The sequence below is a fragment of the Rhipicephalus sanguineus genome, chromosome 5, assembly GCF_013339695.2.
Source record: "Rhipicephalus sanguineus isolate Rsan-2018 chromosome 5, BIME_Rsan_1.4, whole genome shotgun sequence".
Lineage (NCBI taxonomy): Eukaryota > Metazoa > Arthropoda > Arachnida > Ixodida > Ixodidae > Rhipicephalus > Rhipicephalus sanguineus.
Window position 1 is genome coordinate 153,947,577 of NC_051180.1, and position 11,426 is coordinate 153,959,002.

The following is an 11,426-nucleotide window of genomic DNA, read 5'->3' on the forward strand; positions in this document are numbered from 1 at the left end:
CCTGTCACACGTTTTTCAAGGACTGAGAAACGGCATACAAATGAGGATTTTTTTTACTATAACGTTTCAATTCTGACTAAATTTATCAGACTTATACATATACTGTTGAAACTCGATTTAATGATGTCATCACCATGCTCAAATTACTTCGTTAAATCGAGATGTTTGTAAAATCGAGAAAGGGGGGTCTTCAGTCCTTCGAAACTTAAAATTGTTACACAGAGACACCCAAAATCTACCATGGCATTGCATTTGCCACTCACCCATGCATGTTCGTGCGAAAAGTCTGTCCAGGTGTCCCGAACATTGGGCCTCACATATGTGGTCTGTGCGATGCAGGCCAGGTGGACAGTCACGCTAAATATGACATGCAGGTGAAACACAAAGATGGGGAGAATGAATGCAGTGGTTGTGCGAGCAAGAAAGTTGCGAGGAGACGATCAGTGTCATCTGTCCCATAAATCAATAAATAACAAAAGCACATAGTAGTGTTCCTGTTGGAGCATCAACAGGAAGAATACACCACGGCCACCCATAGCACCATGTGGTACGTAACAGCGCAGCTGTTGAGTCCACTGTTCCGCGTGCATGTACGTGACGTGTAGCCTTGTCAAAATAAAACCAGGCTCATGACTATGGGTGACAGATGTTAGTACCCGTGCTTGAAAAAAAAAGGGCCATCTGTGTAAAAAATAGAAAGAAATTGGCGCTCCTTTTGACTAATTTATTTCAGAAAAACTTCATTAAATCGGTTTGGCTCAACTTTGGTTTCGCTAACTCGGGATGACAACAACGTTGAACCTTACGAGTAGCTGCTGGGGAATACAAATTCCTTCCTTAGATTGGGAACTACGCAAAATGGGTTTTCTCAGATCGAGTTTTAACTGTATTATTATACTGTAGAAAAGTCTAGCCTTGATGCAATCTAAAGCAGTTCCCAACACACATATTTTCAGGACAGGTGCTGAGACTTCTCTAGTATTAGCAAGGCTTGACATCGTTACAATGCACTAACCACATGCATGGCTCGTTTGACAGGGGAAAAAATCAGTATAAATACAGGAGACAAGAGTGAAGTCGTAAGGAGATAAGTAGAAAAAGATGGAGAGACAAGATGCACTGATGGGTGAGGAGTGAAATGTAAGATAGGACAAGGAATGAACGAACAGAATACATGCAAACACGTGTATTGTATCTGAAATGAAGAGTTTGTTGCATCGACGCCAATCTACAACAGATAACTGGTCGCACTGTGTTTTGGACTGCACTGGTTCCAAAATTCAAGGGTTTTCAATGACAGAATACCATTCCAGGACCTTTAAGGGCCTTGAAAATGTACTTTGCAAATTCAAGGGTTTTCAAGAACCTGTATGAACTCTGCGTGAAGAAATAAGATGAGAAAAAAAAATACTCAGGATCGAATGGGATTTGAACTCGGGCCCTCTGCATGGCAGTTCAGTATTCTACCACAGAACCACGCTAGTGCTTGAAACTCATTTGCAAAAAGACCCTATACAGGTGTCATGTTGGGCAAGGAATCGGGTAGAAGGGACAATAAAGGCAAATATTAAGTCGACGATGATTGTTGAAATAGCGGTCCAGAAACCTCGTAGTGCTACTTTTATGCCAAGGAAGTGCTTATTTTGAAATAAAATCACTAGAGCTGTGCAAATAGCAAAATTTTGGGTGCGAAGCGAATTCGAATATTGAAGTGTGAGTGCGCATTGAATCGAATATTTTTCGAATATTTCTCGAATACTTTTTGAATACTTCGAAGCGAAATTGCAGAAAAAAAGTTAGAGAGGATTCCTAAGCATATTCTTACGAGATAGCAACATGAAAGTGTTTCTTTTCGCTAGGTTGATGAAGCACTGGCGGGGTGCAATGTAAAGGCCGAATTCTATTTATGTACATGATTTGGTGCAACCAAAGTGTTGCCGACAACACTTTACACGTGATAGGCAAAAATGTAATTTGCTCAGCCTCTCATCCTTTTTCAACTTCTGTGGAAGCTCAACTGATGTGACGGACAAGGGTGTGCTCTCTTCAAGGCCAGAGTTCCAAATCTGCCTCATAGACATTGATATATAAGAACATCTGAAATTTTTCATACTAAAAAGCTTCGGCTTCCGATTTTTCAGACTTCCTGCCCAAATTTCAGGTCCAAAACAGCATTGAGCCCCCACCTCTGCCACATCTTTGATCTCCATGCTGGAACCAGCGTTTTCTTGAGTTAGTACATTTGCGACCGTAGCAGAGCTTGAAAGGCAGCTTTGCCGCAATACCGGAGTGTGATGAGGTGAAGCATATTCAAAATCTAGGGACCACTTCTAATTGGACGTTGACTGTGTCTTGGCAAAGTTCGACCGTAACCGAGCTTGAAAGGCAGCTTTGCCGCAATACCGAGGTGTGATGAGGTGAAGCATATTGAAAATGTAGGGACCACTTCAAATCGGACGTTGACTGTCTCTTGACAAAGTTCGACCGTAACGGAGCTTTAAAGGCAGCTTTGCCGCAATACGAGAGTGTAATGAGGTGAAACACATTCAAAATCTGAAGGGGTCACTTTCAATCGGACGTTGACTGTATTTGTTTTTGGGAAGCTCGAATAGTAAAATTCCAGTGCGAATCGAATCGAATAGCAAACACTAGTCGAAAAATATTCGAAATTTCGAATATTCACACACCCCTAAAAATCACGTTTTAGTGGTCCGCATCGCGTTAGCGCACTTCAAATCACCCGCCTGAAATCCGACTTTCATACGTCACTGCTGCCGTGCCCGATGTTGCCCGCCTTTACTGCGCGGCCGCCGACACTAGTAGCAGCAGAGCAAAAGTAGTGGGACCCACAGCAGCAACAACGGCCATCGAAGCTTGCCGCAATTGCCGCAATGGATGTGGACGGAGAACTTGACAACGATACATTGGCTCGCGACACTGGGCTCCAATTCAGTGAGAGGGTTCATTCCGCGGCACCCAGTGAAAAGACACATCAGTTTTCTTGCTGCAGCACTGGCGTTGTGCACCATTCGGGCATCCGGCAACATCACATGCATGCGGTATTTTGTCGAACTTTCTGTCAGAGCGACTTTCACGAGCGCACAAAACACACCACGCAGCAGTACGCGATCCCGAAACTACCGCTGAGACGCGACCACGTGAGCGAAGCGGGGCGCCGGGCGAAGCGCAGTTCGGCGAAAACGAAACCTTTGAACCACGCGCGCCGTTCCCCATGGCAACGCCACAGAGGTTCTTTTTTCCATGAATCAAACGGAAAGGAACAAACAGCATTTTATTACATCTTTTGATGCACGGAAGGTTCTTTTTTTATTGCTGCTAGTTTTATTACTAGTGATTTATTGTAGGCAGACTCTCATACGTCATCGGGATCACTTCCAAAATGTCCCACTCGTGGCGCTCATCGTGTGATACATTTAGCTTAATTTCTCGGTAAGTAGGGCACTGCTGTTGATAATATTGCCGTTTTAGAAGTTGTCATACATTGAGCTTTCACTCTGACATAAATTGTTATTTGCCTTTAGTGTCCCTTTAACCTATGTAATAGAGCGTGGCAAAAGAGTAAAATAACGACCAGTCATCATACAACGCTAATTGTGCAATGAGTGTGTGGTTGAAAGCTTCCCACCCACTGCAAAGCCAAACCTTCAAACACAGTTGGCCTTGCCCCAACACGAAGCTGAGCTCAGAATTTGCATTAGGCAGTATCATAATCGTCAGTGAATTTTTTACATACCTACCTTCATGTTTTCACCCATTTAGCTGCTTTGGGAACTAAATTTCCCACTCTCATCTTGTCAGATTTTTTTTTTTTTTTCGAGTATCTCTGAAGTGCTGGAACCCTGTAAGGGTGCTGGGACCAGGATAAAATTGGCTGATAGAAAACTAGAGATAAGACAATGATTGTTTACCATTAAAAGCTATTGCAGAAGCCTGTCCCAAGGTGCAGATATTTCTTACAACTTTACCTGCATAATCAAATGACGAATTTACAAATAAATTCATCATTCATCAAATAATACAATAATGTTCTTGCTGCTACAGCTTCATTCGTATCAAGTTCCATTTGTGTGGTGTGCTGCCCCCTGCCTTTTTCACTGATCAGTGTTACAGATGTCTGCGCACTTATAACAAAGAAAACTCGCGTTCTTTAGACAACAACACGACCTTTTCATCACTGTGATAGTCCTTTGGAGGCACTGGTATAATTGAGATCAAAGTACTCTGAATAAGACTTGTTAAATGGTTCTTAAATTTCTGCATTTCTCAAAAAACATGCAGGTCCTTTAAAAAACACTGGTCCACCATGCTGTAAAACAAAGATGCGTGCAACAGAGATATTAAAAAGCATTGTCGTAAGCACAAAACCTGCCAAGAAATTTGTCTCCAAGTGAACGGCATGAGTAGTTCACAAATGTTGCATGTTCACAAGTTATCTTGAACACGATTGAGTCCTCTGCATTGACAGCCAGACAAGTATACTCAGGCACGGCACTTATAGAGTTGAGCTGGTCAAGTGATAGGGTTATAATTCAGTGGCACGATCTTGTAAGCGTTCCTAAAACGGGCGGAGGCGGTCCGTCCGTTTGAGTCGCACGCGGTTGGTCAATAATAATAATAATACATGGGGTTTAACGTCCCAAAACCACAGCGGTTGGTCAATGTGAGCCGTGACGAGTGCCGCAATGTTAATTGTCACGTGTCTGCTTTCGGACGGAGGCGAAAGAACGGTCGGAGAGACCGTCCGAAATGAAACGGATTAAAATGGCTGCCAGACGGCTTGGATTGGACTGAAACGCAGGATTGAACCGGATACTGCGGATATGCAAGAAACCGTCTTGAGTGCCTATGTTTCAATCCAATCCAAGCCGTCTGGCAGCCATTTTAATCCATCCGTTTCGTTTCGGACGGTCTCTCCGATCGTTCTTTTTGCCTCCGTCCGAAAGCAGACACGTGACGCCACGGCTCACGTGACAATGTCGCAGCGCTCGTTACGACTCGCATTGACCAATTGCGTGTGACTCAAACGGACGGATCGCCTCCGTCCGTTTTAGGAACGTGAACAAGATTGTGCCACAGAACAGTAACACCAAGAAGCACACGGACGGCAACAGATCGATGTGACACAGCGTAGCGCTGTGCTCAGTCGCCGTCTGTGTGCTTTTTGGCGCTACTGTTCTGAATTACGCACTACCAACTAGCCCATCAGCCTGTCCTTTATAGGATGAGCTGATCGACAAGTGTTGCAGATGGTACACCTGCAATTTGAGCACGCTGTGCATGTCTGCATGTTGTGCTATCGCAGAATGTATAGCTCGACACGCATTTACCAACCAAGAAATGTGTTGTTTGTGCAGTTGCGCAAGGCCTTCAGGAACCAAAGTGCAGAGCTGCGGCGGCTGCGAAACCAGCTGGCCAGCAAGGACAAGAAAATCCAAGAACTGGAGAGCCAGCTCCAATTACAGGCACACAATGGCGGCTGCTAGGAGGCGCCACCTGTGCCAGGCCACGAAGCAATGCCACGTGTGCACGGAAGACTGTACAAAGCCTCCCATCTTGGAAGCAGTTTCTCACAACAAGCTAAAATGCTGCCCACTATGTCCTTCGCAGGCTGCCTTCCTTGTAAACACAGGCCTTAGATAAAACAAGCTGTGCAATGCTCTTTGTGCAGGGAACTACCGCTTGCGCTTTGCGAGGCATCCACGTTAACTGGGGTGGTACGTGGCCTTCTAGAATGCAGCGCTCGTTCTTTGCCCGACGTTGGATGATAAACTCATTCAAGCCCACCAGCAATGTCTGGCTCGCATATGTGCAATCTGCTCGCGCCGTATAAGAGCTATGTTGAAGGTTAAGCGAGCCGGTACGGCACCTCGATGAGAGATGGCGCAAAAGACCACGACACATGAGGTACACACACACCGCACTTTGCGAGTGCATGCTTGAAAACGCTTATCGTCCTGTGTCCTGCAATTTCTGTGCCACCACTCGTCAAGGCATTAGTGCGAAGCCTCAGATAGGCATTGCGCGAGTGCATAGCTGCCGTCACGAAATGTAGGCGTGCGAATCTGTTAAGAATGTTGTTTTGTTTCCTTTTGGGCGCTAGTGAACACGGGAAATAATACCGTGAGCATAACAAGCTATACACTATAGAGGAAAAAGAGTTCAACTGGTTAAAACTTAACTTCAACACCATTGCTGGAGCTCTACGTATACTGAGCTACTATATTTTGTCAATATTCCATTTTTTGTCGCGGTGTACAGTTGTGTGTGCCAGTATTGTTTTGTATAAACATGTTAATGCTAAGTCAGCAGTGCTGTTAAGAGCTGCATGAAATGTGCTCGATTGATGGTTGATTTTTTTTTTCTTCGGCAGACCACGGTCTATTACGAAATTTCTATGCAACTTCCTTTGGCTTGGCAAATAAAAGCTTCTCCAAATGGGTTGCGTGTACATTTATTCATTGCCTACAATTGCTGAACGGAACAGGTGAACCACCTCTGCCATCGTCAACCTCCTTACGTCCACTTCAGGATTAAGGCCTCTCCTGATGGATTCCAGTTTGTCCTCCCTTTTATGGGCAGATTCCATTCTATGCCTGCAAATTTCTCAATTTTATCACCCCATTTATCCCTTGTGCACCTTCGGCTATGTTTCCCACATCTTGGTATCCATACCATCACTGTTGATCATTAACTCTACCACAAGCCTCTTGTACATAAAGCCATTAAGCAAGTACAGCTGAAACTCGATTGAATGAAGACCATGCACAAATTATTTCATTAAATTGGGAAGTTTGTAAAACCGAGAAAGTTATTTCTCGGTCCTTCAGAACCTAAAATGGCAATGCAAATGCACCCAAAAGCTACCTCGGCCTTGTATTTTCCCCCAATCCACACCTGCGCGTGTGAAAAGTCTGCAGAGGCCGCCCAGACATGGAGCCTTCCACGTAAGCTGGATATGGAGCGCCTCACGTTCGGCCAATGCATTTAAGGTAGCCGGTCACATGAAGCTATGACTGTGATTGTGCGTGCCAGCCAAGCAAGAGAGTTGCAAGGAGGTGATCAGTGCCATGTCGCATAAACTGGGCAGTGAAAATGTCTTTGTTAGATAGGGAACATTGTAGAATTGGGTTTTGTACATATTGTACATACTTTCCTTTTAGTAACTACAAGCAGGTACTCGGAAGTAAGGATGGTTTTCTTATTTGAATATTCCTTAAAACATCCTCAGTCTTAAACCTGCAAAGTAGCCCCCCCCCTCCAAACCCCAGGATGCAATAGGCTCACCCTACTGCTTCGTTCGTTGTCCAAACATTGGCAATTCACATGCTTGCTGGCACGACGCTTACACATTATGCGGAGGATTCGGCAAGAAACGAGGTACAGAAAACTCCAAGAGAGAAAGTAAAGCTGAACAAGGTGCAGAATCGGCAAATATAAACTAAAGTGATTGTAGTTATGTTTGCGTTTTCAATAGAAATTGCTGTTATTTCATATATCCATCACGATAGGCTGTTTATGAATGTGTGAAATTTCCAAATAATTAAAAGCTCCTGCACATTCCACAGCGAAAAAGTTGTAGTGTTAGGATGTTGCATTGTACATGGTATTCTAGCAAGCCATGATAACTACAGAGTAACTAGACATATTTACTGTGTACATGATCATAATGCATTTTTTTTACAAGAAGCATAAATAACAAACTTAAAGCACATGCATAAGTTAATAACAGCTGCAAAGTGTTGCAAGAAATTAAAATGTCTATCATTTTATCATTGCTGCTGCTAGTCGTATGCTGAACATACCATTGTCTCTAAAAAGTGATGATCATTCAGAAAATGTTGCGCACCACAAGTTAGTCACTATAAAATTGAGTATGAAGAGGGTTGAACTCGCCTGAAGCTCAATGTCTTGCTCTCTCTTAGTCATCACTGGTCACAACTGGCAGGAACAAATTATGTACACAAATGCATACAAGTACCTGAAGGGGACAGACGGTGTACGCACACACATCCACAGACATGCAAGCATACATACACTCTCAAAGTGGTGGCCCTCGCTGCTTGCTCTTTTACCTCCTCCACACCTGGAAAATCTTTTTTCAGGTCAAATTTCCAGTTTTGCAGACAATTTGCAAGTCTACGAGATACATGGAGTCGGGAGAATGAGATTCCATCGTCATCTCATTTTCAATGGCCATCTCAGTACTGTGCGGCTGGGAGTATAGTTGTGTGCACAAGGCCTTTGCCTGACTTTCACTGATCAGGTTATGCTGTTCAAAATGCATCATGCAGCAACTTTGGCACTTCACCATAAAGAATGCTAATTGACAGCCCTATACACTTGCCAACCCGTTAATGTTAAAGGGTTCATGAAGCACCCCTTGGGCTGGTTGAAAAAACACATCCTGCGGAAAGCTGACACGGCTATGAACTGCTCTGCCAAATATTACAGTCGTGCGCGCCGCGTAATGGCCACAAACGGAGCGCGAAGTTGCCATTTCCCCAGGCACCCTCTTTTCAAACAGAGGCCGGTTCTCACTCTCGTCGGTGGGCGGGGCGTCTGTCCGTTTACGTCGCGGATCTGTCAGTTTACGTCGCAAGAGACATAGCATGCTTATTGGCCGATAGCTGACATAAATCGAGAGCGGCGTTCGGATCAGATGCGCTTCTTGCCGCGGGGTGCCGCCACTTGCCGGCGCCGCACTCCTCAGTACACGGTAGCCGCACTCGCGCAAGCGAATCACAGCGGGAGAGCGATCGCGTTTCATGACGCGCGCTGACGTAACTTCTTTCCCTCATGCCATCCCTCCCTGTCTAGCTTCCAGTGCGCTCGTCGGCATGAGAAAAGAGAGAAAGCGCTGGGAGCGTGCGCCAAACCCCCGTAACTCCGCTGATTCTTGACGGATTCGAGAAATTTTTGCGGCAATCGATTCGGGAGGCAGTACACTCCGATACTGAGGTCATTAGATCATTACTTGGAAAAGTGGTTCATGACCCCTTTAAAACCTGTGAAATCCTAGTCAACAGGTAGAGGAGGGAAATGTTGACGCACGCATTTTCTTAAAACTTTCTAGTAAAAATTACCATGGACAAGCTGGCTTCATCCGTGCCTCAACAGATGGCAGCCCACTTCATGCTGGGTAGTGAAAGCAGAAGAGAGTTTTGTTTGCGTGGAGGAATTGAAGCATGTTGGCAACAGAAGTCTACATTAAAAAATTAAGCAATCTTTTTGCTAGAATTCAGGATAGCAGCATTGCAACAAAGGATTTAACAAAAATTACATTTAGATGCAGTACACAAGCAGCAGCAAAGCAGGGAAAACAAAGACCAGCAAGCAAAACATTTTTGTGTTTAGATCACGGCTTCATTTCTGGCTTTGCTGCTTATATTTTTGCCTGCTTCAGGAACTTGTCTGCATAATCTTCCTCAAGGCAAGCATCTCCGCCTGCACCTTTCCACCGTCAGCATACTTCCTAGCAGAATTTTCATGCAGACTGCAATGTGCAAAACTTTTTCAGGAACGTTGGAAAGAAAACTGCTCTGGTTTGACCCATGAAGGAGCGTGAAAAAGTGGCGGAAAAAAACTTGGGAAAAATTGAACCTGTGCTCTGTCTATACTCAGCAGGGTTTTTTTTCTGTTCCAAGAACAAAGAAGGTGAACCAACTACCCTACACTAAAATGTTACAACATTTATTCTACACAAACATTGATGCAACATTCATAAAATTATCCTAAATTCAAGAACTCATTTCAATGTGTTAACAGCCAACAGATGGACAATTTCTCTGACATTAAAAAAAGATTGAAGGACCTTCTTATATATACACAGCATTCCCCAATGTACACATCGTGATTGATACATACGGCATGAAAAAAACAAAACATGAGGGTGCTGCTTGGCCAGCTCACGGTGGAAATAAGTGTGCCGTATGCACACATGCTAGCCCCCTGTCAGCATCTGCAGCCCCGCGCTCCTCCCTCGCAACTCTCCTCTTACCTCAGTAACAATATTCTCTTTGCCTTTGAGTCATCCCTTGTATGGAGGTTGGCGATGCAAGACATCAAACCAATACCGATGTTGGCATTAGCAATGCTGGACCTGACTTCGTCGTAACATTACAACACAGGTCAAACTTTGCTTACTCACATATGTTGTGCAGCAGTAAATTCTATGTGGTTTAATGTGCTTTGCAGAACAGCAAATTATTTGGGTGCTTCGATGTTTGACAGTACGTTTTCTAGGATTGGAAGTGCTTGTACATTTGCATAACAAGCAAATTACCAGTTAAAAGAGAGTACTCTTTAAGACGGCTATAGCATTGAGACGGGGAACAGCAAAAAAAAAAAAAAATTAGACACCATTGTGACAGTAGCCACTGTTGCATAATACAGTCAGTGTATTTTATTACAGGTCCAATCATTTCACCCTGCCCTTCAGGAAATAGTTGGGTGGTACTGCACATCAATGTTCAGTTCAGTGGTTCAAACACAACACACTTCGCACGGCCTCACCAATTTCAAGAAGTGAAGGCAACATTCTCCAGTCCCAGTTACCGAACTTCTTGCACCTCTGGAATTGGTTGGCACCTCCTTTTGTACGACCCTGCAAGTTCCAGAAAAAGGAGTGACAGTTCAAGCCGTGGCACTATAGGGTGGCATCTCAACAACGCCATACATCTGAGGAGCGGACACCTTTCCAAACCTCTTGCTTTTGCCAACAGGAGTGCTAGTGTGCTGCATGAAGTTGCATCTTTAGTGCCTGTATACGAGCACTTGCAGTTTCCATATTACTGTCACTTGAAATACAGGGTTTGACGGTAACCCGTCTGGTCGAGAAAATTCATGGCGGAAATAACAAGCCGAAACGTGGTTTTTGTTTCAACGATTGGTTGGCGCTTGTTATTTGTTTCTTTGTGAACAAGGCCCCCATAGCGGGGCTGAAACGTTTATGTTTTAATGATTGGTTGGCACTTGTTATTTCCTGCCATTACTGTCACTCGTGCTAATGCTATTAATGGTGGAAAAGTGAAAATGCAGCTAGAAATCGCCTATCAAACTCGCTTTCAGGTTTTAATGCTGTGGACACCAGCATCGTACACCCTGCAGCAAAAGTTTACGGGACATGAAATTTTTTAGAAAACTATATTTGCGCTTTGTCTAGGAGCACAGCCTCCAATTAAATGTTCCAGCCTGTAGCAGTTCTTGTGATCTATACAGTTACCCATTAGATTAGAAGCGTCATGCACTAACAGAACAGAAATTAATGTTTGCAGTGGAATGATAGCTAGTACAGTGGAATACAATGTTGCAGTAGAATAATAAGGTTTGCAGCTCAGCACTTTTATTTTTATGCACCAGCCTCAGTAATAGCATCTGGCAAACAAAATATTTAATCTTCCTGCGTA

At 44.2% G+C, this 11,426-nt stretch overlaps 1 protein-coding gene across 3 annotated transcripts in view; it reads left to right on the forward strand.

The window, feature by feature from the left end:
* LOC119394345 (coronin-2B) overlaps positions 1-6,460 on the forward strand; it is a 207,698-nt gene extending 201,238 nt beyond the window's left edge. For all 3 annotated transcript variants that reach the window (XM_037661643.2, XM_037661644.2, XM_037661642.2), the window contains one exon: positions 5,376-6,460. In XM_037661643.2, the coding sequence (XP_037517571.1) occupies positions 5,376-5,504 (129 nt within the window). In that variant the 3' untranslated portion in view covers positions 5,505-6,460. The remainder of the gene's footprint in view (positions 1-5,375) is intronic.
* The last annotated feature ends 4,966 nt before the right edge of the window (positions 6,461-11,426 follow it).